Genomic DNA, 27,076 nt, shown 5'->3' with positions numbered 1-27,076 from the left:
TGGAGATGTAGGAACGGTGTGGAGTATGTGTGAAGCTTTTCTTACGGGAGGAAATGAGTATGCCGCATTTTTAGGTTGGGAGGAGTTTATATATGGGAAGGGAGCATAACAGGAGATAAATGAGGATTAGCGAGGAAAATAGAGCTTCCAGTCATCCCCGCGGTGGCTCTAAACCTGAATTTATACACGTGGAGTGGCCACGTTGCGTAGGCCCTTAGGTGTTCGCACAGGAAGCCTCTCTAGTCGGCCAATGGTTACCTTTTCTCTAGCCGTGACTCTATGGTGCTGCAATCAGTACAGGCGGCTGGGCCTGAGAATTGGGCCGTCCTAAGGCAGTCTCCTCTCTAGGCAGTCGTCTCGGTGGCCATTTTGCCCAACCGCACTTTAGCAGCTAAGTTGCGTCAGTTTCGCCGGGGTCTGATCCTGTGGCAGGCCCCTCATTTGCAAGACTCATTAATAATTGAGTACCTGGGCTGCACCTGTTTGTGTACGACCCGGCGGATTCTGCACGGTCTATCCACTCCCGGTTTTCACCGGTTCATGGATATTCATGAGGCGCTTTGGGGGCGTGGTCCTGGGCGGAGCTAGGGGCGGGGCCCCGCCACAGCTCGTACTGGCTTGGTCCCGTGGTGACGGCGGCGGCGGCAGCGGTAGTGGCGGCGGCGGCGGCGGCGGCGGCGGTAGTGGCGGCGGAGACTGGCATCGGGGTGCCGAGCCCGAGCACGGCGGAGCCGGATCCTGGGGGAGCGCGTGAGTGTGCGGGGGCGGGCGGGAGGGCGAAGGAGGGGGCGGGGTCCGGCATTGGGGGCGGGGGAGAGGCATGGAAGGAGTGGGCGCTTTTCAGTCGGGACCTCGGTTGAGATTGGAGGGGGGGTCACCAGGAAAGTTTGCAGGGGGCGGGGGCGCGGGGTAGGCGGGGGACACAGGGGAGCTGCCGCGTGTGCGCGGGGGCGGTGGGTGCACGGTCTGGAGCTCGTGCTGACCGAGCCAGAAGAAAGGGGGGAGGGGGCGAGGGCTTGAGGAGGAGCCGGGGGCGGGCGGAGCTGCTGGAGGGACCCCCGCCTTTCCCTACCCCCGGGCCTGCGCTAGCCCCCTCCCCCGACTCCCTCGGCACGCCCCCAAGCGCCCCAGTCCGCCCCCACCCGGTCCTTGTCCCCAGTCCCTCGTCTGTTCGCCGGCTGCTCCACATCCCGCGCGCAGGTTCTCTGCTTTTGCCGCTGCCGCCCCCTCCTCCGCCTCTTCTACCCTGTTCTCCTCTCAGGCTGCAGCCGTCCCTCTGTGTCCAGAGCTCCCCACCGGGCCCCTCCAGACGGCCCCTCGCCCCGGGCTGTTCCGTCTTCCCGTTGGCCCTCCCTCCTCCAGCAGTTTACAGGCTGTCCCTTCCGACCTCTCTGGCCCCAGATCCGGCCGGAGATCCCAGGTCCATAGGGCCGACCCCGCCTGCGGCGATGCTTCTCTGGGCTTCTGCCCCCGGGGCAGGAGCTGCCTGGCCTCTCCCCTGCCCTTCTGGCGGCCTGTGCTCCCAGGGGTCAGCTAGTCTCCTCCTGACTCTTACGGATTGGGAATGCTCAGAGCCACTGAGATTTTACAGCTTTTGGCTCTGGCCTTGGTCACCTGGGTTTCCTGTCTGGGGCCTCTGAACTGCTGCGACCCCCTCCTCTTGGGGAAGGCGAGCTGCAGCTTCTTTGCTGCAGCTCCTCACACTGCTGAGGTGTCCACCAGGCCCCCAGCTGAAGGGTTTTTCGGTTCTGGACCAGTTGGTCTCCATTTCTAACCACCCACAGCATGTCCCTGGTACTAATGTTCAGGGATGAGGAAGCAGTCTTGTGTTTTTTTTAATTTTATTTTTTTCCTGTCATGGGCCCCTCCTCCATGCACACTTGGACCGGCTGTGCACAGTTACTCACCCACCCACCCACAGGGAGCATCCTGTGTGGTAGCTGGCTGACCAAGGGATTGACAATCATGGGTATCTCTCTACCTCCTTCATATCCCCTCCCATCTTTGAAACAAGCTGGGGCAGGGTAAAAGTGAGAGGTGGGTAGGTTTTGCAAAGGTTGGGCACCTGAGGTCCCTTCGGATTTGGTGCTGTCTTGCCAGACCAGCCGGAGTGGGTGACTTTGAGGAAGGCAGTGCCCCTTGCAGGTTGGAGAAGGTTGGGTCGTCCTCACTGACGGTGGGCACACCAGGTGATAGGAACTACCCTTCTTCCTTTGGAACAAGAGGGGCAGGGCTCTGTCAACCTGCGGGGGGGGGTGGGTCTTGAGGGTGGGATGGTGCTTCAGGAGCCAGGATGGGAACTGAGGAGGTGGTGAAGTGTCTGAAGAGCAGGTGACATGACTGGGGCCTGCAGGAGAGAAGGAATGGTCTGGAACAACGGAAGCCTGTGGTTTGGGGGAAGGAGGGAGGTGGTCACCAATGTGTTAGCTCGTCGGTGACGCTAAATAGAATCATACTAGTAATGGCCAACATTTACTGGACGCTTATTAGGTGCTGGGCATTGTGCTCAGCAGCTGTGTGCATCCCTGACCAGGGATCGAACCTGTGCCCCCTGCAGTGTGCAGTGAAAGCGCGGAGTCTTAACCACTGGACTGCCAGGGAAGTCCCTCATGTAAGCCTCTTAAGAGTCTCAGTGACTGTGTTTTTCACATAGGGAAACTGAGGCTTAGAGACATCAGCAATGTGCCTAAGGTCACAGAGCTAGAAAGTGGTAGATCCACCCAGCATTTGAATCCTGGTGTAGCAGACCTGAAGCTTCTGTTACAAGCTTAGAGGAGGGGCACCCGTTTGGCTTCTACCATAGGGTTGTGTCATTAGGTTTAAAATTTCTACTTCAGCCCCCCTCAAAACCCCTCAGGTCAAGTCTAGGCTGCTGAGTGATGCCCACATACATTCCTAGGCTGTGGCTGTCCCACTGTGACTGTCCAAGAAAGGGAACCCTAGGGAGTTTTCCCCCAAGCCACCCCGCCCCCCGGGTGTTCTCAAGCCCTGTCCCATTCTCCCGGCCCAGGCCTGGGCCGGCGGCTCCTCCTTCCTCTTGGCGAGGCTCTGGAAATCCAGTGGGAGGCCATTGCTATGGCAACAGGACTAGGCCCTGACTTTACCTCATCAAATTCCAAGCTGAAGCCAAAGCGATTGAGAAATTAAAGAAAAAAATGTATTCCAGATGTTTACTTTTTATTCCTTATTTTTCCGTGTTTGGATGAGACAGCTCTGAAGGAGGCGGGAGTGGGGCAGGGATGTGGAAGGAGGAGGGGGGAAGTGGGGGGAGAGGGAACCACTCCCAGCTGCCGGAGGGAGGGAGAGAAGGAGGGTGAGCAGGAAGGGGGAGGCAGGCAGGCAGGCAGGCAGGCAGTGGGGCGGAGCCCCAGGTTGGGGAGGAGCGGGTTTTTCCCGTCTCCCATGAGGTGATTCACAGAGAGACTTCAGACTTTGTGGACCTCTTACTCTGCCCCTGAGTAGATACCTCGAGTGGGGCCACCGGACCCCGGGGGGTGCCTTGGGAGAGGTAAGTGGGGTGCCCCGGAGAGCTGGCCGCAGGAGGCAGCAGTGCGCGGCTCCCTGAAGCTTCAGGGCTTTAGGGTTAGGAGACGAGAGTTGGAGAGTGATCTGGGAAGTGCGGAGGGTGTGGCGGCTGGGGACCTCCCTTGACCTCCCCCAGCCCCCCTCCTGAAGTTCCCTCTTCCTGTCCCACACTCTGCCTCTGCCAGAAGTCGGAGAGACGTCCCTCGCCACCGAGCCTACTGCCAGCGCCCAACCCTTTTGCTTTCTCTCTTTTCCTGGGTCTTCGGCCACCCCAGCTCACACCCCTCTGCTTCCCACTTCTCACGCAGGTCCGCCGCATGCGATGGAAGTATCTGCTCTCAGGGAAGGCACAGCCATGGCTTCCCTACCGCCCCGGGAGCCAGAGGAGGAGCTGGTATCTGCTGGCTCTGAGCCAGGTACCTATGGGTGCAGGGTGGAGCAGCGGGGTGGCTGGGAGGAGGGTGGGAGGGTCGGAGGCTTGAACCCCCATTCTGTCTTGGAGCGGTTGGGCGAACGATGACTCTGTGCAGTGAGAGGGAGGGAGGGAGGAGCACTGAGGACGGGCAGGGTGAGTCTGAAAGGTTCTCAGCTCCCATCGAGACCCTTCAGAACTGTTTGAGATCAGCGCTCTCCAGCAGAGGAGAGCAGACTAACCTTCGAGATGGTGTGGATCAAACACGTTTGACAGAGGAGGAAACTGAGGCCTAGGGGGGAAATGGCATGCACCTCTGGATTTGAACCCAGGCCTCCTGGCTCCCTGTCTAGACGCCTTTCTTGCCCTGAGCCAAATGAGTGGGCGATGAAGGATTCTATTAAAAGGGCCGTGGCCATGAGTAATTCAAGGTCTTTTTATTTGGTATTGAAATGCCTTATGTAGAAGGTAGGTTTCTGGTCTTTTTTTTTTTTTTTTTTCCTCCTGTACCAGGTTTACTTCTGTTTGGCTTAGGTCAATAGTAAGTTTGCATTCCTGATCACACACCGGATGACACTGGGGAGGTGGCCTGGGTGTGCGCTGGGGGAGGGGGCAGCAGGGTGGCAGAGTAGGGACGCTGAGCTGGGATAACAGGTTTACTGTGGATGATAGTATAGCAGACGTGTAAGAGGGAAGGACTACCTTGGGGAGATGGTGGGCTGACTACTTGATATGGGTAGGCAGGTACTCATTTATTAGCTCATTTGCTCATTCATTCGTTTGTTAAGAACGTGTACTAGGTGCACAGTGGGTACAGGGAGAAATAGCTGCCAGCTGGACCCTTAAATAGCTTTAGGTTATAAGGGGGATTGACTAGACATTTTGGGAATTTGGAGATGGGAGAATATGTTTCTGGCATGTATATGGAAAATCAAGGAAGGCTTCGTGGAAGAGGTGACATTTGACTTGTACCTAGAAGGATGTGAACATTCTGAGTTTGTACGGTGGGAGATGAAGTTCTGCTTGCTGTTCTTCTGACATCCCCCCAACCAACCCTTTCCTTCTGGTAGGTGACGCTCGGGCCAAACCCCCTGTCAAGCCCAAACCCCGAGCCCTGCCCGCCAAGCCAGCCCTGCCTGCCAAGCCCAGCCTGCTGGTGCCTGTTGGACCTCGGCCTCCCCGGGGTCCTCTGGCCGAGCTGCCTTCTGCCCGGAAGATGAACATGCTGGCGGGACCCCAGCCCTATGGTGGCAGCAAGCGTCCCCTTCCGTTTGCACCAAGACCTATGGCTGAGGCCCCTACTGGAGGAGAAGCCACCCGAGAGACTGTGAAAGAGGAGGCTGGGAAAGAAGAGGTAGCCCCCTTGACACCTCCAGCTCGATGTGCCGCCCCGATGGGTGTGCGGAAGGCGCCCGCCCCCTTCCGTCCAACCTCGGAGCGCTTTGCAGCCACCACGGTGGAAGCGATCCTGGCCAAGATGGAACAGCCGAGGAAGGAGGTCCCGGCCAGCGCTGACCGCCTCTGGGGCTCCCGCCTCACCTTTAACCATGATGGCAGCTCAAGATATGGCCCCAGGACCTATGGTGTGGCCACAGGTCCCAGGGATGAGGATGGTGGGACCCTCTCCAGGGAATGGGCCCAGGAGGGGCCGGCAAAGTCTGCCACAGAGTGCCCTGAAGAGCCCAGCAAGACCCCCAAGGAGAGGTGAGGGGGTGGGAGGCTGTATGTTTGGTTGCAGCCTGGAGGACAAAGTGGGTAGTGGGTAGTTGCATCTGGGATTGTGATCTTCGCTTTTAGGTTAGGTCTGAGTCACTAAACATTCGCCTAGCAGACAGTGCTACTATGTTGTTTTTACAACGATAGTTCTTTATACAGAATTGATGTATGTTTATAGTAGAGTTCAAATGTACGGTATGGAAGTTTATTTTCAGGTTTTTTTTTATACCGAGAGCCAATCTGTGCCTCACTTAATCCACAGCCATGCTGTTTAGTGAAGGGAATATTAGACCCATTTTAGAGATGAGGAAACTGAGGCTCAAAAGTGACTTCCCCTGGTCCCTTAGCAAGTGAGAGAGACAGAGCTGGGGTTTGAATTCGGGTCTGTTTTCTTCCAGTGTGTGCTTTTAACTTTAACTGCTAGCTCGTGCTGTGGGTGCAGCCGTGTGCCAGGTGCTTGTGTGTGTGTGTGTGTGTGTGTGTGTGTGAGTGTGTCAGTTTGAGGAGGGCACAGTCTGGCTGTGAGGAGGAGTCTGATGGGAGAGGAAAGACATGAACACACCTTGATGCCAGGCCAGCTAGTGTCAACGCACAGGAAGTACAGCTAGGTTGGAGACTGTTGGGTATGGTATACTTGCCTAGAGTTGGTGCCAGTATATAAAAGAAGGCTGACCAGGAGGTGCCCCTGGGCACTGGAAGAGGCTAAGGGCAGTCAGCTGCATGGAGGCCATCCTCAGGGCAGGGAGAGCTGCTTGAGGCACTTGGCAGCTGGGGCCCTGGCAGCTCTGCTGGGCCCACAGGCCCCTTCCCACTCCTGCTGCTGTGGAGGGCAGGGCCGCTGTGGTCTGAGCTGAGTTGGAAGGTAAGACCCTTGCCCTACCCTGCACTGCCCTGCCCTCCAGCCTTTCCCCTCTCTCACCTTAAAGTGCCTGGAAGGCAGGGCCTCCTATCAACTCTTTTGTCCCAGGCCTGGGCTCCCAGGAGGTCACACCGTATCCTGGCTGGGTTCCGCCTGTCATCTTCCCCTCCTTTGCTCCAAGCCAGACTTAAAAATGAACAACTTCAACCTTGGAAAATCACTCTTCCCTCTTCCCCCTTTCCCTCCCCCTGCAATTCCTCAAGAAGTATTGGCAGGGCAGCAGGACCAGCTGCATTCTCCCTGGTGGCAGGAGAACATTAACCCCTTAAGGGAAGGGGGGCGGGTATCTTTTTGGGAGCCATGGAGGGGTCTGGGCAAGCTGCATTCTCTTCCCAAAGGAGTTGGGGGAACTTAACCCTTGGTGTGCAGGTGGGGAACAGGCACTGTCTCTCGGGCACTTTGTGGAAACTGCATAGCGTCTCTGCCCCCCAGTAGGAAATGCCTGTGGGAGGTGGGAGGCAGTTAACATTGGATGCTGTTGCAGTCACTCAGGCAGACCCGTGATCAGCTCTCCCTTATCTACCCTGTGACAGACTTTTCCATTCCAGGCCTCCATTTCCCCTCTTTCTCCCTCACAGGAACCCCCTTTCGGACCTGGCCTTCAACGGGGACCTGGCTCAGCTGGCCAGCTCTGAGCCCCCTACTGACGTGAGTTACCCACCCTCCAGTTACAAATCAGAACCGTGGTATTTTAGAGCTGGAAGGGTCATCTAAGATCATCTCTTTCACCTCCTTGTAGTTTAGATGGGGAAGCGGAGGCCGTGGAGGAGGTGACTGGCCCAAGGGCTGGCCCTGGGACTCAGATTTCTCAACTTCCAGGCCACCCTGGCTAAGTGTGGCTCAGGCCCTGAGGCTCTTACAGTGTCCAGAACAACTGTCCTTGATTATCTACTGTGTGCTGGGCACATCCCAGGAATGTTGACTAACTTAATCCGTGTGATAACTCTAGCTAGCAGGCCCCTTTGGTCCCATATGAGAGAGGTGAGGACACCTGGGCTTGAAAGGTTCAGTGACTTACCCAGGAGCTGAGGCAGGATCTGAAGGGCCTGAGTCCACGGCTCTCCCTGGCCGGATTGCCTTCTCAGGGCTCAGAAGAGAGGAAGAGTCCTTTCTTGGGGGGTTTCCTGTTACACCCCCTCTCCCGACAGTGTGCTCAGAGGGCAGACGGCCTGAATTTCTGAGTACGTGATGTAAAGGGTGGTCCTTCTTACTCGTAGAGCCCTTGCTAGCCAGAAGCTGTCCTATCTGCCCCATGAGGGAGACCTGACTCCATTCATTTGTCTGTCCAAAAGTATTTATTGAGCAACTACTGTGACCTGGGTACTGGGGAAACAGCAGAGAACAAAACAAAGACCGCCCCTGCTCTCAGGGAGCCCACCTTCCAATGCGGGAGGCAGATGCCAACACAGACATCCCTGGGAACCAGCAGACGTGTAGTGTGTCAGACAGGTGCTGGGGATACCTGGAAGGGTTCTGGGGTGAGGGTAACAGGGGAAGGCCTTGCTACGAAGAGGGGGAGGGAGTGAGCTATGTGGATGTTGGGGAGTAGCATTTTTGGCAGAGGGAACTGCAAGTATGAAGGACTTGGTACCTTCCTGGCCAGGAAGCCTGGATGTCTGGATCGCAGTGAGAGAGGAGGAGTTGGGCGATAGGGAGGACCCAGAGGTGATAGCCTTGCAGGCCCCTAGGGGGACCTTTGCTTGCGTGAGGGTATTATGCCATTGAGGGGCTGGAGGAGAGGAGTGACCTCTGCTGTTTTAGTTGTGAAGGGTCACCCTGCCCTCTTGGTTGCAGGGAGCCCAGGGCAGCAGCAGGGGCTAGTTAGTGGGCTGTTGGGATAACCCAGGTGAGAAATGATGGTGTCATGGACTCTGGAGGTATAGCCCGTGGTGGAGATGGCGAGCAGTGGTGGCCTCTGTCTAGGATCTGAAGGTGGCGTGGACGGGATTTGCAGATAGACTGATGTGAGGAGAGAGCAGAATCAAGCATGACTCCAGGGCTTCTGATGTGAGCGATCAGAAGGTTACCCTTTACGGAAAAGGGGACTTCTTGGGGTGAAGCAGGATAGGGGGAGATCAGAGGAGCTGCTCCTGGATTTGGTGAGTGGGAGATGCCTTGTAGACATGCAGGGGGAAACATCGAGGGGGCAGTGGGATATTTGAGTCTGGAGCTGCAGGGCCTTGTCAGTGTAGAGATGGTAGTAAAGACAGCTGAGATCACCAGGGGAGTGGATGAGGCGTAGGAGGGAAGAGGACGAGGCCTAGCGGAGGAGCGTGGAAGAAGCGGGAAGGAGCAGCGGTGAGGTAGAAAATCCAGCCAGCGTGGAGTGCTCTGGAAGCCAAATGAAGCTAGTAGCTTGCAGGACTGGGGGGTGCGGGGGCACTGGAGGAGGGCGGATTCGTGGTCAGACGCTACCCACACGCGGCAAGGAAGATGAGCACTGAGAAATGGGAGTTAGCTGCAGGGCGCCATGGGTGACCTTGGCCAGAGCCGTGGGATGGCGGGCGAGGAGAGAAGCCCATTTGGAGGGGGTTCAGCAGAGGATGGGCGAGAGCAGCTGTGGGGCTGGATACTGAATGGAGAGCCCTGTGTTTAAGAAAAAGGGGTGGTAGCCAGAGGGCGAGAAGGAGTCAACAGCATTGTGTTGTTGTGTTTTTTTTTTTAAGCCAGAAGGAACGAGAGCAGTTTGTGTGCTGATGGAAATGATCCAGCAGAGTAGGAAAAATCAGTGGTGCAGGACAGAGAGAGGAGGAGTTGGCCTTGGCTCTGGGCAAGGACAGTTCATGGCCACGGCAGGGAGCAGGGTGCTTGGGCTCCTGTGCAGGCGGCGGGGCTGTGGGTGCTGGTGTGGGTGTCCTCCGCCCACGGCCTCTTCGTTCTCAGGGAAGCGGGGCAAGGCCGTCAGCTGAGAGAGCCCGGGAGGAGCTGTGGACTTTTGAGGAGACCAGATGGGAAAGCGTTGCCTGGGGGGTGGGCGGGGTGTGTAGTGGGATTGCTGGGCCGCAGGGGGGCCCTCTGAGGGCAGGGGGGTGAGCCGCAGGGGGCCCAGCCATCCTGGGTGCAGTGCTTTTCTCCAGCCACCTCCAGCATGGCTGCCCGGGTGCAGCCTTGAGGTGGGGAGAGCTGTGTATTTAAACAGGTTAAGCAGTAGGGTGAGGGAGGGAGCTGTGTAAAGAAGTGACATCAGTGGCGATAAAGAGAGAAGGGAGGGAGTGGGACGGGCAGAAGGAGGGAGGGTTAGTGGCTGTGCTGCTCAGAGGGGCTGAGGGATGAAGCGGGGTGGGGGATGGAAAGAGGGAGGTGGACAGACGGGGGTGGGAATGGGTGAGCGGGACACCTGAAAACGAGGTGATGGAGGAGCAGGCGTTACACGTAAGGACAAGGTCTAGGGTAGGATCCTGGGGACAGGTGGGTCACCTGTAAGAATCGGGGAAGAGGCGGGCAAGGACCGGAGCCAGGATGCTGGATGGGTTGACGGTGTGACTGTTGGAATCACTATGTGTTATAACAGGGGTAGCGCTGGGGAGGGTGGCAGTGGTCCAGGAGCTCTGCTCTTGAGGGAAGGAGGGGTCTGTAAGGGGCTCTAACAGGAGGGGTTCTGGATGGTGTAGTTTAAGGGCATGAGCTTTAAATTAACCAGAGATTTGTAGAGGGGTCAGAGGGTAGAGGGAATGGAAGTTGGCCTTGAAAAGGAAGCAGGATGCCTCCCCCTGCCCAGACGCAGTAGGTGAGACGATGTGGCAGAAATAGCCCCATTGGCGAGAGGGCGGCAGGGGAATCGTGATCTCTGGGGGTGGGCAGAGGTCAGGTAGAGCAAGACGCGCTCTGCCGTCTGGGGACAGGCTGAGTGGAGGGGTAAAGGAGTGCCAGGTGTTTGGTGGCCCCAGTGTCCCACAGCATCCATTCTCCCTCTGAGTCCTCTCCTGAAAGGCCATGGGCACAAATCTTACTTAATCCTCACCTAACTGTGAGACGGACATTGTTGCCACCAGCCCCAGGGTACAGAGGGGGAAGCTGAGGCTCAGAGTGACTTCTGTGCAGGAGGGCGTACAGCTTACAAGGGCCGGGGCAGGGGTAGCTCTGGGCCGGGTGCTTTCCCGACCCCTGGGCCTTTCACCTGAACGCTGAGGTCGGCCTGCCTGCCTCCTTGAGTCAGGACTGTGATGCACAGAGCAGGGTGGAGAGCTCCACGCCGCCCCTGGGAGGTAGGAGCTGCTCCTGGGAGCTGGTCTGGAGCTGCGTGGGTCCTGGAGTCCTGCTCTGAGGCCGAACCTCCCCCACACCCAGACAGCCAGAGTCCCAGTTTTCCTTTTCCCTTTGTAAAGCCAGTGTTCTTGACCCATGAACCCCGGACCCTTTAGAAGATCCTTAGGTGAGCTTTGGGGTGGGTGGGTGTAGGGGGGAGGGTTTGAACCACCTGAAGTGGTGTGAGTGATACTGTGTGAATAAGGCGACATGCATTTTGTGGGGAGAGGGCCAAAAGGAGGGGTGTGTGGACCCTGAGAAGTTTAAGACACTCGAAGTCATCTGGGAGCCTCTTGCGGCCATCCTGGGTGGCTGACCCTCTGCGCCCGGGTTTCCTCTGTGGAGTGTGAGAGTGTGAGGCAACCGCTGACCTGAGGTCTCTGTGGGGTTGGCAGGGGGCCCCCCACCCAGCTGAGTGGTGAGTGATGGCTCTTGACCTTTCTCTTGCAGGTTTCCAAGCCCCGGGTCCCCTCCAGTCCAGGCTCCACCTTGGAGAATGGAGGCTCCGCCAGCCCAGGCCTCCTTGCTGAAGCCTCGGGCTCAGCCCCCGAGTCTCCCCGTCTTTCCTCACCTGATGAGAGCTCTCCCCGCCACTCACAGCTTCCAGAAGCCCAGACCCCTGTAGCTTCCAGCGCTCCTCCCTGCCTCCCCAAGACTCGGGCATCCCCAGCTGCGGCCCCTCCTGATGAGGGCTCCTGCCACCCCCCTAGTCCGGGGCTTCCCTCTCTGGGAGCCCCGGAGGCCCCCAGACCCGGCAGCCCTCCCCTCCAGGAGCTCTTGGGGTGCCGCAGTCCGGAGCAGCCCCCAGCCGCCTTGCCCCAGCCCCTGACGGAGGGGGGTGAGTTGCTAGACCTCCCTTGGACGTTGCCATCTGGGGAGGTGGCGGCCACAGGGAGCGAGGACCTCCGTCCCGTCAGCCTGCCTCAGCGCCGATTTTCTGAAGGTGTGCTCCAGCCGCCCGGCGAAGACCAGGAGAAGCTGGGGGGCTCGCTGGCTGCCCTGCCCCAAACCCAGGGGAGCCAGTCGGCCCTGGATCATCCCTTTGGGAGTGGGACACAGTCCAGCTGGAGCTTGTCACAGTCCTTTGAATGGACCTTCCCCACGCGGCCTTCGGGTCTAGGGGTGTGGCGGCTGGACTCCCCGCCCCCCTCCCCCATCACTGAAGCCACTGAGGCCGCGGAGGCTGCAGAGGCTGGAGACTGGGCTGCATCCAGCAGGGAGGAAGGAGTGTCCCAGCAGGCACGAGGGGCCCCGCCAGCTCCAGAGGGCCCAGGAAGGCCTGGTTCCTGGGTGCAGGCGGATGATCCGGGCACCTCCCCAACCCAAGAGGGCGATGGGGAGAGCCATCCTCAGCCCCCAGCTGTCCCCCTCGAGCCCCTGCCAACAGCAGGGGACCCGCCTGGACCAGTCTTGCTGCAGGCAGAGGAGAGGTACGAGGAACGGGAGCCCCTGCCTGGACAGGGATCCCTGCTCCCTCTTCCCACCAGGGAGGCCGCCCTGCCCATCCTGGAGCCGGCCCTGGGGCAGCAGCAGCCGGCACCCCGTGACCAGCCCTGTGTCCTGTTTGCTGCCATCCCCGACCCCGGGCAGGCACTTCCTGCCAAGGAGGAGGCCGTGACCCTGGCCCAGGCTGAGACCACCCAACCCAGGACGGAGGTTCAAGTCCCATGTAGGGCGTCCCCCGAGGCTGCAGGCCCTGAGAGCAGCTCCCACTGGCTGGATGACCTCCTGGCTTCACCACCACCCAGTGCTGGAGGTGCAAGGCAGGGAGCTGGATCTGAACTGAAGGACACAAAGACCCCAAGTGCCTGCTCTGAGGTGAGGACGGCACGGGGCGGGGCTTGGGATGGAAGCCAGGGCTTCGGAGGGCTTTGTTCTTTCAACATGGGTTTTATGTGATCAGAGCTTGGGATCCAGCCATGATCAAGGGCACCTAGGACGTGCCCCTCAGAGCTGTACCGTCTGGCAGAGCTGGCAGAGCAGAGGGTATGGGACGGTGCTTCGGGTTTAGTGTGGGTTCTTATCTGACTCCAGCATCCACCGGCTGACTTGTCTTGGGAACATACCCTAACCTCTAAGCTTCAGAGTCCTTTCACAATGATAACGTTTGCCTCTTAGGCTTGTATTGTGGGTAAGATAGACGTGGAAAGCGCTGGGTGCAAAGCTTGGCAAACACTTGAGTGTTTGGTACATTATTACGGGTGGCATTATGAAGGGCACCAGCATAGCCAGTTAGAGCTATGGGCTCTGGACCCAGACTGCCTGGGTTCGTGTCTTGGCCCTGCTCTTTGCCCACGTGTGACCTTGAGCAAGTGACTTTTCTGCCTGTGCCTTGGTTTCTGCATCTGTAAAATGGGGAGAACAGTGATGAGCTCTACCTTGTCGTGTGACGGTTACAGTACCTGTAAAGTACTAAGAATAGTGCCTGGCTCATTGCGAGTGCTTGGTGAGTGTTGCCTTTTATGAAGTTACTATTAAGCTCAGACTTGTCTCTGTAGACAGGCAGCTGAGGCCCAGAGGAGGCAGAGCCTTGTGCACAGGTTACTCAGCAAGTTGGTGGCTGGGCCAGGGCCAGAGCGCCAGTTCCAGGGCCAGTGCCCTTTCTCCTACCAGGCTGCCCCGGAATCTCAGGGCTGGGGTCCAGGTGGCTTTTGAAATGTATTTTTCAAGCCCAGCCTGGGCTGGTAGGGGTGGGGCTCGAAGGAGGGAGGAGCCTGGGGGCCTCTGGGGGCAGAGGTGGGGGGAGGAGGACCAGCAGGAAGGAGTTAAGACCGGGCTGGCTCCTGAAGTAGGTGTGTCTGTCCCAGGATGTGGGTGACTCAACTGGCTTCTGGGCGGGGCTGCCGGAGCTGCAGCTGCTCTGGAGGGAGCGGGGCCAGGGCCAGCCAGAGCCAGAGCCGGAGCCACCGGACAGGTCCGGACGAGGGGAGCGGCCCAGCCCTGTCCTGGCACCCGCCGCGCCCAGTAGCCCAGGACGGGCAGGGGGCAGGAGGCAGGGGCCATGGCCCGACCTGGGGACGGGGAGTCCAGCCTGTCTGTCTTGGAGAGGCTGCTGGCCAACGCAGCGCTGCGGGATGAGGCTGGCTGGCTCCGCAGCCCTGAGCCCAGGGCTCCCCCACCCGCAGGAGTGAGTCAGGGAGTGTGGGGTGGGGTGGGGTGCCGGAGCCCCGGCTGGGTCTTTTCCCCTGTGCAGGAGGAGGCTGTCCCTTCTGCCTCCCAGGCGGGCAGGCGGGCGAGGACTGAGAGGTCTTTCCGGGGAGGCCTAGGCAGGAGGGTGCTTTCCTTAGGGAGGAAGGGGCTGGGAACTCCCGGGGGCTAGAAAGGTGTTGGGTGGCGTTGGGACTTTGCCTTGGAAGGGAGATCGTGGAGGGGCTTAGAGTTCTTGATCTCTCCTCGCTGAAAGTATAGCCGCATACCCATGTGAAGACCATTCTGCCAGGCAGCCTCTCTCCTGGCGGTTTGCCAAGTGTTGCCCAAGGGCTGTAAACACGACCATGGGATCATCGATTGAGTGTCCATGGGGCGCCAGGCACTATGCTGAGTACTTGGCTTAAATGATTTTGTTTAATCCTCTTGTACCACCCTACGCAGTAGGAATTACCCCATTTAGGGAGGAGGACCCTGAGGCCCAGAGTGGTTAAGTGATTTGTCCAAGGTCACACAGCTGGGATCCAAACCCAGGCTTTCTGTAGCCAAAGTGGGGCTCTTGGGCACTAGGCAGTGCTGACTCTCTCATTCTGGACTGATTCTTACCCTGATTGACTCTAAGCATAGTTTCTTTGTTTCTCTATTTTTTCCTGATTCCCAGGGACTCCTTGGCTGGGCCCAGAAAGATCTGCAGAGTGAATTTGGGATTGTAGCAGACACACATCCCAGCAGTTTTAGTCCTTCCAGCTGGTCCCAAGACACTTCTCAGGACTATGGCCTTGGGAGTGCGAACCCTAGAGGGGACCCAGGCCTTGGAGAGAGGGACTGGACCAACAAGTGCGGGCACGGAGCGGCGGAGGGGAGCTCCAGGGAGTGGACCGGCAGGTGTGGCATCGGCCAGGAGGGGATGGAGGTCAGCAGCCAAGATGGGAGTGGAGTGTCGGCCCCGGGGGGGCTCGCGGCCCAGGAACGGGCGATTGGAAAGCCAGCCCAGCCTGGCACTCCGCAGGGCCAAGAGGTGGGCGTTCATGGCTGGGAGTTCAGAGAGAGGGATTCCCAGGGCTCTTACCCGAGCCAGGGTGTTGAAATCCAGGGCCAGGAATTCGGGAAGAGAGATTCTCTGGGTACTTACAGCAGTCAGGATGCAAGCCTTCAGGACTGGGAATTCGGGAAGAGGGATTCTCTGGGTGCTTATGCCAGCCGGCGTGGAGATGAGCAGAGCCAGGAATTGGGGAAGAAGGACCAGCTCGGCAGGTACAGCAGCCAGGACGCAGATGAGCAGGACCAGGAGTTTGGGAAGAGCGATTCTTCACGGAACACCTACAGCAGCCGGGGCGCAGAGCAGCCGGACCAGGATTTCGGGAAGAGCGCCTGGATGAGAGACTACAGCCGCGGTGGCAGCTCCACGGCCCTCGGCTCCCAGGACAGAGGCTTCGGATTGAGAGCCCTGAGTGCCGGGTTCAGCCCCGAGGAAGCCCAACAACAGGACGAGGAGTTTGAGAAGAAGATTCTGAGTGGCAGAGAGAGCCTGAGCGAGGCCAGCAGGGATGTAAGCTGGCCTGAAGAGACTGAGTCTGGGGGCTTGTTCAGCCCCAGCAGCCCCCAGTCACAGGATGGGGTACTGGGACAGAGAGACCAGAGCAGCTGGCAAGGTGGTGGTGCCAGCCAGGAGGTTGGAGGGCTGCAGGGAAGACAGCAGGCAGGGGGCCAGAGCCCCAGTGATGCCGACCAGGAAGACAGGGAGGTGGGGCAGCGAGGCTGGGCCGGTGACTTCAGCCTCGGCGTTGTCCCCCGGCCAGAGGCGGCCTTCAGCCCAGGGCAGCGGGACTGGAGCGGCGACTTCTGCCTGGAGGCTGCCGAGAGGAGCCATCAGTTTGGCATCATTGGTAACGACAGAGCGAGCGGCGCTGGCCTGAGCCCTTCTGGCAAGATAGGAGGCGGCCACTTTGTGCCTCCCGGGGAGCCCTTGGCCGGGACCATGGACTGGAGGGACCAGCTGGGCCTCAGGAACTTGGAAGTGTCCAGCTGTGTGCGTTCTGGGGGCTTGAGTGAAGCCAGGGAGGGTGCCATGGGACAGGTGGGCTGGGCAGACAACCTGGGCTTGAGAGACGTGGAGCTGGCCGGCCGTCTGGAGACTGGAGGGTCTGTGGAGCCCAGGGGGATTGGAGTCGGGGAGAAGGACTGGACTTCTGAGGTCGGGTCGAGGGGCAGAGATTTGGTGGCAGTGGGGGAGGTAGGAGACCACAGCCAGGCCAGAGAGAGTGGCGTGGGGCAGACCGACTGGTCAGGTGTGGAGGCAGGAGAGTTCCTTAAATCAAGGGAGCACGGAGTGGGTCAGGCAGACTGGACACCTGACCCAGGGCTGAGAAACAGGGAGCTCAGGGCAGGCCAAGTGGACTGGGGCGACAATCTGGGCCTGAGGAATTTGGAGATGCCCTGCGGCCTGGAGTCTGAGAGTTCCCGGGGGCCACGGGGATGTGGAGTGGGGCAGATGGACTGGACCCAGGACTCGGGGCTCCGGAACGTGGAGCTCTTGGGGGCCCTGAGTGAAGCCAGGGAGCACGGGGTAGGAGAGGTCAGCCAGTCCCCTGAACCAGGCCTGAGGAACGACGGCGTCTTGTCCCCTGGCCTGGAGGCCAGAGACCCCTCGGAGGCCAGGGAGCTGGGAGTTGGCAAGACAAGTGGGCCAGAGACCCAGGGCGGAGACGATCCCCTGCCTTCCGTGGCCATCTGCCCCGAGGAGCCTGGATCAGAGGCAGGGGGATCCCCCGGCTTTGGAGCCAGGTAAGGGAGCGCCATCCCAGGGTGGGGAGGGAAGGTGTGATGGCTGTCCGAAAAGTGCACCCTTTCTAAGGGGGATAGAAACTGCCTTTCCCCAAGAACTTCTAGTGTTTGGAAAATTGAGATGGTTTGGACTGTGAATTTTTACTTTATTTTTTAAACTGAACTCTGACACACATACAGGTGAGTCCCTTTTTTGAACGATGAATGTGATGGTTGAGATGTGACTTTTGCAACTCGTACTTTAGGCTTCCTTGGTGATTGTGAGTATGCTGGAAGATATGTCCTGTCTTTGGTTGGTTTCTGGTGGCTGTTCCCCAGGCCTCTCGGTCCTGAAGCCGCAGGTGCTCCAGGACCAGGGAACACGGATGCTTTCATAGGCTTGGGGAGGAGGACTCCACATCATCTTGGCGTGAGCACTCCAGGTCATGGTGGAGCGGGCAGTGGCACTCGTTGCTTCTTGCAGCGGGTAGGATCCCTGTGCTTCTTGCCTGCCTTGTCTTAAGGCCCAGAAGAGCATCAGTTTTAAGAACCTGAAACAGGAATTCCTTGGCGGTCCAGTGGTTAGGACTCTGCACTTTCACTGCTGCGGGTCCGGGTTCAATCCCTGGTCAGGGAACTAAGATCCTACAAGCCTTGTGGCACGGCCAATGAATAAATAAATAAATAAATAAATAAAGTAACAACAACAGAGAATAAACCCTGGTTTAAAAAAAAAACAAAAAACCTGAAGGGCATTGGGACCTGGCTCCTGGCCCCATGACCTTGGCCTCCATGCACAGAGTTTCTGAAAAATAACTTTCCGAAAGAAACCAAACCGATAGTTTTCCGAGCCAACCACAGTCTGTCCCTGAGATTTTTCTGTTCTAAAACCAACTGAGGTGATGTTGCACCTGGTAAGGGTGCTAAAAAGGCATTGTTTCTATTTCCCTCACATTTCCATCCACTGAGGTTGGGTTTAATTCTCTTGACTGAGGAGCAGGTTTGACCTTTTCCAACCCTGGAGCTTCTCACCTGGCGTGAAGAAGGGAGGGGGTGTTGGATGGGATCTGTGTTAGAAGTGGAAGGGGCTGATGGCAGTGGGAGGGGGGCAGGAGGGACCAGGAAGTGTCTAGAGGGAATCGGTGGGGTGTTGGAGGGGTCAGGAGAGGCATTTGGGGTTGAGGAGGAGGGAGAGGGGAAGGTGGACAGAGCCTGGGGCCAGGACGATGCCCCGGGGAGTATTCTGGGGGCTCAGGCTGCTGAGGGGGAGATGGAGGCGTGTGGGCAGAGGTGAGGCCTGCAGGAAGGGCTTGAGTGCCTGGGACTAGGAGTCCACAGGCTCCTGGGATCCTGCACAAGTTTCTGGACCTCTCTGAGCTGTAACATTCCTGGGGGGAGGAGAGTGCAGGCTCCCCGCAGTTGCCCCGGATCCCTCTTCCCTCTTCCCGGGACTCTCAGAACTTCTCAGAACTCCGCAGTGCCCCGTGCTCAGCTGCACACTGCATCTCACTGATCTTCACACCTACCCTGTGAAGCGGGAAAGAGATTTTATCATCTCCGGTTAGCAGGTCGGAGAGCGGTGTGACCCACTTAAGGTCACCGGGTCAGCAATGTCTCTTTCTGACTTCTGCGTCTTTACTGCGTTCAAGGCTGTTAGACTACCACGCAGTGGGACCCACAGCCCTCTACCTTTCCCCGAAGATTGAAGTGGGCCTTGAGAGGGGGAAAGCCGGAATATCTCCCCTTGTTTAGGATGGAGGGAGAGGCTGGCTGGGGGACTGGACTGGGGAAGGTGAAGGGTATCGGCAGAGAAACTGGGAGTCCTCAGTGCTCAGCTCTCTGAGCTCCGGTCTCCATCACACCTTGAAAACACTTGGGTTTTTCCGGCCATGTTGTGTGTTGGAAAACGCCACTGTGTACTCAGTGGGTGTACAGGAGACTTAGGGAGTATGGATACTAGTACTGAAAGCACAGGAGTAAGGAAACCTGTGTACCTTTCTCTAATGTGATGTTTCTCAAGCTTATTTGACTAATATCCAAGGGGCTGGTGTTCTGAGTATCTGACTTAGGGAAATTCTACCCTCTGGAAAGTTGCTCTTTAGAGGAAATTGTGGAGGTTCTCCTGGTAACGAGAAGTCCTTGAGGACAGCTCAGAGCCGGCTGGCTTTGGGCCTCTGTGCCAGGTTTGGGTCCTGATTCTGCCACCACCCCTGTGACCTTGGGCAAGTCCCGTCTCTGCTCAGGCCTCCTGTGTCTCGTCTGTAATTGGGAGTAATCGACCCCCGACACCCACAGCATTGATCTTCACACCTACCCTGTGAAGCGGGAAAGGGATTTTTTTTTTTTTTTTTTTGCGGTACGCAGGCCTCTCACTGTTGTGGCCTCTCCCGTTGCGGAGCACAGGCTCCGGACGTGCAGGCTCAGCAGCCATGGCTCACGGGCTTAGTTGCTCTGCGGCATGTCGGATCTTCCCGGACTGGGGCACGAACCCGTGTCCCCTGCATCGGCAGGCGGACTCTCAACCACTGCGCCACCAGGGAAGCCTGGGAAAGGGATTGTATCATCTCCGGTTAGCAGGTCGGGGAGTGGTGTGACCCGCTTAAGGTCACTGAGTCAGCAATGTCTCTTTCTGGAGTTGGTCTAGGAGTTCATACACAGGAAGTGATAGAAACCTGCCTGGCACGTGGTTGTCACTGACCGAATGCTCACCACCAGTATTTGTATCTGTTTTGCAAGTGTGGATGGATGTGAGGAACTGTCCCGAAAGTGAGGCCTTGGAAGACATTTTGGTCATCATCCTGTGTGGGACAAAGTTTCCCCTGCTGGTGGTCATTGGCTATAGCACTGTCCATATAACTGGGACAAGAGCAGCGTTGGGGAGAGCTCAGGCCCCTCCCCTCTGTGTCTAGGTCACCTTGTCCTGGTGGGAGTGGTGCTCCTGGGTCTCCTGAGAGCTGTTGCACTGCCCTCTCCTCTCTCTGGCCTCCTGGTCATCTCCTGCCCCTGCACCCAGGCCGCAGCGAGGCAGAAGCCTCCCAGCCATTGGCGGGAGGGGGTTTCTTCAGAGAGTGAGAGAGGACCCTCAGAGATACTGAGGCCAGCTCCTTCATTCCGTGGGTGGGGAAGCAGGCCCAGAGAGGCAGTGTGACTTTCTCAAGGCCCCACAGCTTGTGAATGTGGGGTCCTTCACGTTCCCTTGGGCCCCAGCCCTGTAACCATCTCTCTGGGTGCTCTTCCTGTCTCCCTGGGGTCAAGGTCAGCTGCTCCCCCTTTAGACACATCATTCCAACTTCAGTCCTCACCTCTCTCATTTTTGGTCTTGGAGTCTTGAACACAAGGAAACTGAGTTTTTGTGCATCTACTACATGCCAATCCCCGTGTTTACACCTGGAGTGGCTGTGGGGTGGGCTTGGATAGAGTCCCGGCCCTCAGGAGCCTCTAAGTCCAGGTGGGCGAGGGGTAGAGATGGTGTGAGACAAGTCCTCAGGCCGGGAACCTGTGTTGAGCACGAGGATGATTATCCTAAAAATTCATCAAGGGCTAACTATGTGCTTGGTGTATATTTCTGCCAACAGACCCGGCAAAGTATAGGTACTTATATTATCCCCATTTTACAGATGAAGAAACTGAGGCTCAGAGTGGCTAAGTAACTTTGCCAAGGCCACAGGCAAGGGGTGCAGTCCATATGTGTGCTGGAGTGGGCAGTGCTCAGGACGCGTTCCTGACCTGCTTCCCTGCCAGGGAGCGGCTCAGGTTATAGGTGTTCTGGGTGCTCCCAGAACAAGGAGAAGGAAAGCTTCTCCCGGGATGGGGAGAAGGGTGAGTGGGGTTTAGACAAGTCAGCAGGGATGAATGCTTCCCTCCCCCACCCCATGGTCACCCCCAGAGCCCACCGAGCTCCTCCACTGCCCTCTGCCCACGTGGCTCTGGGCCAGGGCTCGCTCTGGAGGTGGATCTTTCCACCCACCCATCTGCTGTTTCACATCCCCTTAGCTCTCGGGGCCTGCCCTCAGCCTCCTCCCTACCTCACCCCGGGAGAGGCTTTGGGCAGGGCCTCCTCAGGCTGGGTGGGGTGCTGCGGCCGCCCCCTCCCTCCCTGGCCTCCCTGATTTTAAGCAGCGGGGTAAGCTGCCTTTGGCCCCCCTCCAGGGCTGCTCCTGATTCCACCGCCTTGCTGCACTTCTGCTGCTACCTCCGCCTCCTCCCTCCCTCCCTCCCTCCTGAGACTGCTTTAATTTCCATCTGTCAGCAGCTTGTGGAAGGACAGACTGACACACGCTCTCTCCTGCCCTATCCCCTTCGAGCCTGGTACTGACTCACGTGCCTCACGCTCTTCCCATCCAATCTGGGACTCATGGCCTGGCTTCGGGGTACTGTCCTGCCCGCCTTTCCCATGGCTGTGTGCACGGTGTGTGTGTGTGTGTGTGTGTGTGTGTGTGTGTGTGTGTGTGTCGGGTGTGGCTCTGCTGTGCTTGTGGTGTGGTGGGTACGAGGTGTGTGTGGAAGGAGTGACCGATGAACAGTACACACTTCCCTGCAGGAGATGTGCCGTGAGAGTGTGCAGGTGTATCTGTGTGTTTCAGGGGGGCAGTGGGCAGCACAGGCTCCTCGTGTGAGGAACGTGAGCTAGTGAGAGTGTGGTGTGCTGTGCCTGGTGTGTCCTTGTCATGCTTTGGGGGAGCGGCGGGCAGAAGACGCAGATGCTGTGTCGAGGTGCAAGGTGACCCAGCCTCTCATTCCCTCGGCAAATATTTGCTCAGTCCCGCTCCTGACCAGGACCTGGGCCAAGGGCTGGGAGCGCAAAGGTGACAGGGGCCCCGTCTTTGCCCTTGAGTTGCTCACAGATGGGCAGTGGGGACAAAGAACCACGGACTCTGAGGCCGGGGCTGGGGCAGGTAGAACCCAGGGCTTGCAGGGCTGGGGAGAGCGCTGGCTGCGGGAGGGGAGCCAGCCGGCTTCAGAAGAGGACTTGAACTGCAGGGAGAGCGAGCAGAGAGGCAGTGGGGGAGCCTTCCAGGCGGGAACAGCTTGTCCAGACACACAGTCGGATACATAGCCATCTGTGAGGGCCGGGTGTTCAGTGAGACTGGGGCGCGGGGAGGGATGACCTGGAGGGTGGGGGCCGAAGAGGCAGGATGGGCAGATGGACCGGTGCCTGGCTTATCCCAAGAAGAGTGACCACCCAAGCTGGTGCCCTTGGGAGGGACACACTGACAGCATCAACAACAGTGACGGTCGTGGTAATAGTAACTTATTTATAGGGCACATACCGCGTGCCCTGCACTGTGCTGGGGGCTTTAGAGTCTCGCTGCGGTCCCGCAGTGATTCCGTAGTCAGGAGACCCTGAGGCTTTTATAGGTGAAGGCACTCATCCAAAGTCTCAGTAAGTGGTAGACCTGGGATTTGAACCCGCCAGGCTGGCCCAGGTCCTGCCCTCTGTGCTGTGTTGTATGAGGCCCCTGTCGGGAGAAGCATGGACAAGAGGGAGAGCGCGAGAGGTTGGGGAAAGCGCCCTTCGGGGAGGGAGGTGTGGTCCCACGTGACCTTAGCCTCTGGTCCTTTGCAGCCCTGGCGGATGCCTGGCCCGCTCCCCGCCCTCCGGCTCCCAGGGCCCGCTGGAGGAGATGCTGGCTGCCAGCTGCTCCAAGGCAGCGGCCCGGAGGCAGTCAGCAGCCTCGGGCCTCAGGGAGCTGTCAGAGGAGGAGGGGGCCACAGCAGGCGCTGACCAAGGGGAGCCTCTGGAGCCTGGCCGGAACCGTCTGCCCTCGTGGAGACCCCAGCCTGATGGTGAAGCCAGCCAGACAGAAGAGGTGGACGGTAGCTGGGGCCCTGCAGGGACCGGGCAGAGAGAGCAGGACCGGACGCCGACCCCCCAGTGGTCCCCCCAGGGCCCTCCCGCCAGCTCTACCAGTCAGGATTTCTCCTTCATCGAGGTCAGTGGAGGGGAGCCCAGGGCAGTGGGTGGGATGTTGTCGGGGGTATGGGAGCGGTGCTCGTCCCTTGGGCCTCCCTCATCTGTGTGAGCCCTGAGCAGTCTCAGTCTGGGAGGCAGAAAGCAGGAAGCTCCGGCCCGAGGCTGTTAGGGGCTCCCCTGGGATGGGGCAGGACCACGAAGACGATGGCAGTGGTGTTGCCCTTGTCCCGAGCAGGACACCGAGATCCTTGACAGTGCCATGTATCGGAGCCGTGCTAACCTGGGGCGCAAGCGTGGGCACCGGGCCCCGGCCATCCGGCCTGGGGGGACGCTGGGCCTGTCGAAGGTGGCAGAATCGGACGCAAGGCTGTTCCAGGACTCTACAGGTGGGGCTGGGGTGTTGTGTGATGACATCCGTGTCCATGTCTGAGGGTGGTGCAGGGGCGGGGAGGTCTGGGGTTGCCGCCTGTGCTGAGCCCTCCTCTGGGTCCTTGCAGAGCCGCGGGCTTCGCGGGTACCATCTTCAGACGAGGAGGTGGTGGAGGAGCCTCAGAGCCGCCGGACACGGGTGACCAAGGGGCTGAAAGTCAACCTCTTTCCTGGCCTGAGCCCATCAGCCCTGAAGGTACCATCTGAAAACGGGGCCATCTGACCACCTTGCATCCAGCCTGCCTTCTCTCCATCCGTCTACTCATTCCCTATCCCCTTCCTCCCGTTCTTCCTCTCCCTCTGCTCTCCCTGTGCTGGGCGCCAAGTGGGATGGAAGGAAGAACAAGGCGTGTTTGTGTCCCACAACTTCCCAGGGTGGTGGGGGACATGAGCCATGCCATCGTTAGCCCTGGTGAAGGGAGAAGTTTAGGGGTCACTGGGGGGTAGAGGTAAGAGGCGGGCCTGCTCAGAGAGAGGGAGAGACAGTGGGTGCAGGATGGGAGGGTCGATTGGGGGAGGCCTCATGTGATGACTGTAGCTTCGAGGCACGCAGAGGAGGTGACTGTGCAGGGTGTGAGGCGGGGAGACATTGGAGACGGAGGGAATGGAAGATGCAAGGCACAGGGGCGGGAAGTCACTGCTGGCTTTGTCCAGCCCAGTTAGTCTGGATTCATTTCAGCAGTGTCTCTTTGAGGGCCTGCTGTGTGCCAGGCATGGCTCAGCTCTCGGGGGAAGCTCATCTCTAAGCGACTTCGCATCCACTGGGGTGAAAGGTAAAGGGGGTCTGAGCCTGACTCTGGGGACGGCACGCTCTGGGGAGAAGGCCTAGCCTCCTGTGGACGCTCTTCCCTGCGCCTCTGATATCCGCCTGCGCCTGGCTTGTCTCTCAGGCCAAGCTGCGCTCCCGGAACCGCTCGGCTGATGAGGGGGAACCGACAGAGAGCAAGTCGAGTCAGAAGGAGCCCGTGATCCATCGCTCCAAGTCCTGCAAAGTCCCGGGGCTGGGGAAGCCCCTCGCGTTACCTCCCAAGCCAGAGAAATCCTCAGGGTAGGTGACCTAAGCGCCGGGCATTCACTGGCCTCACTACGTTGGCCTTCCCAGGAAGACCCTGCTTTACAAGAGAGGAGAACTGAGGCCCTGACATGGTTGGCGTGAGCCCAGTCTGCTCTGTTCAGTCGGTGCCCGAGCACTGGTCTCTAACCAAGCCCGAGGTCACCTCTCCCGGTGGGAGCTGCCTTTCTGTCCCTACCACTCCCTTCTGACCTTCGCCCTCTGCCTTCAAGGTCAGAAGGATCATCGCCCAACTGGCTGCAAGCCCTGAAGTTGAAGAAGAAGAAGGTCTGAGGAGTCACTGAGGTGAGGGCAGGAGCTGGGCTTGGGCCTGTCTGGGGTTGGGAGTGAGTTCAGGGCTGAGGAGGGCCTGCCCTGGAGGACTCGGGAGGCCCCAGATCCTCTTCTAGACCTGAGCTCTCCATCCCTCTTTCTCTGTGAGACTGGAAGCAGGCAGCTGAGGCCAAGTTCCAGAGACCTGGTGGGTCCCTTGGCTTGGGGACATCCATCCCCACCTTCCTTCTTGGGCTCAAGGAGGGTCCCCCATGCCCTGTAGGTGGCCTGAGGGTGGTCTGCCCACCCTTCCAATCTGGGACCCTGGGGTCCATTCACTAGGCTCCAGGTGCCCAGCAGGGTCTCCATCATGCCGGGCTCCTCTGGGGGAGCCAGGCTGCGGTGTGGCGAGGCGGGTGCACGGTGGAGGTGGAGGTGGAGGTGGGGGTGGGGGTGGGTAGAGACGCCGAAGCACCTCCTCTACTCCCGCGTCTCTGCCTGACCTCTTTCCTCCTGTTGCAGGTCCTTCCCATCTGGCAGTCTCAGGCAGTGCCCGTCCCTGTGGGGTCCCCGGCAAGGAGACTGCTGAGCCCCCACGCCCCAGGCTGCAGCCTCTGCCCCCTCCACCTCTGGGGGCCGTCTGGGGAGGCACAGTTATGCACTTTGTATCACCGTCCCAGCTCCCCTCACACCTCCTTCCCAACCAGTTGTTAGCTGTCGAAGGTTTAGGTCCCTCCCTCCTTCGCTGTCTTCCCGCCTCCCTCTCTGCTTCCTCCTCCAGCCTCCCTTGGGTTTTCTTTTGATACCAGTTTATAGCATTTTTTATAAAAGCCTTTGATTTTTGTAACGGGCGGAGCCCAGCCCCACCCCCGGTCTCCCTCCGCTCTGCCAGGTGCCCCACAGAAACTGATACCGTTTTGCCACTTGAAACAATAAAGTTTTTTGGGAATTGGTGCTGCCCAGGTTGTGGTGTGTCATCATGGCACCGCATCCCCTGTCCGAGGCTGTACCTGGGGAAATGCTGGTTCTAGCCCTGGCCGACCAGGAGCTTGCTCTGACCTTGAACCCGTCACTTCCCTGGCACTCGCTGGGCACCCACTGAGGAGGGTGTATTGGTTACAGTAGGCTGATTGCCGATTCACACAACCCCCAAATCTCCGTAGCTTAACACACAAAGGTTTATTTTCCATTCATGGCCCCGTCTGGGGTGGATTAGTGGTAGGGACACTCTGCACCTCACAGTCATTCAGAGCCCAGGCTCCTTCCCTGTTGTGGCTCAGCCATCTGCAGGGGCCCTGGAGTCTCTGCAGCATCCAATGGAGAGAGGGCAGGATCCTATGGGAGACCTGTAGTCCACTGGTCGAAATTCAATTAATGCCCCCTGCTAACTGCAAGGGAAACTGAGAAATGTAGTTTAGATATGTGGCCAGAGAGAGAGAGAGAGAGGACCAGATATTGGTAAAAATTCACCCTTCTTAGAGCGGGGGTGGGGGAGCATTGTGTTGGTTTCTGTGATCCCTAAGGGTCCTTTGAACCCATGCGGTCTAGAATGTCCCCCGAGCTCTGCCCTTTCTCACCTAAACCCCTGACCATTGGCATCCTCCTGTCCCTCAGCCTAGTCCTCTGTCATCCTGGGTTCCCCAGACTGGCCAGCCTCTTTCAGAGCTGGCATCATCTTTCCCTGAGGTTTGGGAAAAAGAGAGTCTCCTGTGGACTCACCTTAATGGGGGCCAAACAGAGTCACTTAAATTGTAGCTATAGCTGAATTTAGAAATCATCCCATTCACCAGAGCTTCTTAGCCTTTTGGGTTTTTTTTTTTTTTTTTTTTAGGGAGTATGGGGGATATTGACCTAATTTGAAAATTTGACCAAAGCTGTGGACTCTTTAGAAAAATGCGCAGATGAGGCTGGAATTCCCATCATTGACTAGAGCAGCGGTTGTTAGCCTTCACCCTGCATCACGATCTCCTGGGGATGCTTACTAAAAATGCACATTCCTGGGCCCATCCCCGGATTCCAATCTAGACGGTGTGCCTAGGAACCTGCATTTTGGGAGGCCCCCTGAAGTGGAGGGGAAAGACAGGGGCCCTCAAGTAGGTGCCTGGCTGTGCCCCTGGGTGGGTCTGTGCCACACAGCCCCTGCGCCGGCCCTCCTGGGAGCCAGCGGAGCCGAGCTGGCATAAGCTTCTTCCGGTTCCTTCTCTCCTACCGCACCGCCCTCTTACCCATAGGGGGAGGACTGGCAGGAGGCCAAGCCAAACACTTAAGACTCATTAGTGGGGAAAGTGGAGCCTGGGCCGGTCCCAGTGCCCGGGCTCTGCTGGGAGGGGGAAGAGACGGGGCCCTGCTTCCAGAGAAGGCCAGAGCCAGGTCTGGTGGGTGGGGACGGCACACTCTCCCTCTGTCTGAGGACCGGTTTGGGGGCCTTGCTCGGAGTCAGAGAGAGAAGAGGGCAACATACATGAGCTTTGAACGGCCTGTAAAGCGTTTGACAATTCTTAACAACTGGGAAAGTGTGATCTTCTTAGCATGTAGTCATTTCTCAGACTGTGCCTGGGGTTCTTGGGAGTGGCCTCAGAGGGGCAGGTCTTGGTCTTTGGAACGTGGCTTTGGAAATGGCTGAAAGTCACTTGGATGTCTGTATTGGGGAATTCTTTGGGCAGTCAAGCGGGCTGATCAATT

General features: G+C 58.6%; 1 protein-coding gene across 2 annotated transcripts; it reads left to right on the top strand.

Annotated features, from left to right (window-relative positions):
* Nucleotides 1-659: 659 nt before the first annotated feature.
* Nucleotides 660-25,343, top strand: TNKS1BP1 (tankyrase 1 binding protein 1). 2 transcript variants are annotated; one of them, XM_081241493.1, is made up of 12 exons: nucleotides 660-750; nucleotides 3,834-3,941; nucleotides 5,008-5,641; nucleotides 7,151-7,220; nucleotides 11,268-12,635; nucleotides 14,626-16,748; nucleotides 22,294-22,660; nucleotides 22,877-23,027; nucleotides 23,139-23,266; nucleotides 23,961-24,118; nucleotides 24,355-24,427; nucleotides 24,917-25,343. In XM_081241493.1, the coding sequence occupies exons 2-11, from the start codon at nucleotides 3,848-3,850 to the stop codon at nucleotides 24,413-24,415; spliced, it is 5,154 nt and encodes a 1,717-aa protein (XP_081097619.1). In that variant the 5' UTR covers nucleotides 660-750; nucleotides 3,834-3,847; the 3' UTR covers nucleotides 24,416-24,427; nucleotides 24,917-25,343. The 2 variants fall into 2 exon arrangements, with proteins under 2 accessions (XP_081097619.1, XP_081097618.1); XM_081241492.1 differs by lacking the exon at nucleotides 660-750 and adding an exon at nucleotides 3,343-3,508.
* Nucleotides 25,344-27,076: the final 1,733 nt, after the last annotated feature.

The sequence above is a fragment of the Mesoplodon bidens genome, assembly GCF_964165515.1.
Source record: "Mesoplodon bidens genome assembly, chromosome: 7".
Taxonomy (NCBI): Eukaryota; Metazoa; Chordata; class Mammalia; order Artiodactyla; family Ziphiidae; genus Mesoplodon; species Mesoplodon bidens.
This window is presented reverse-complemented; position numbering and strand designations above follow the sequence as displayed.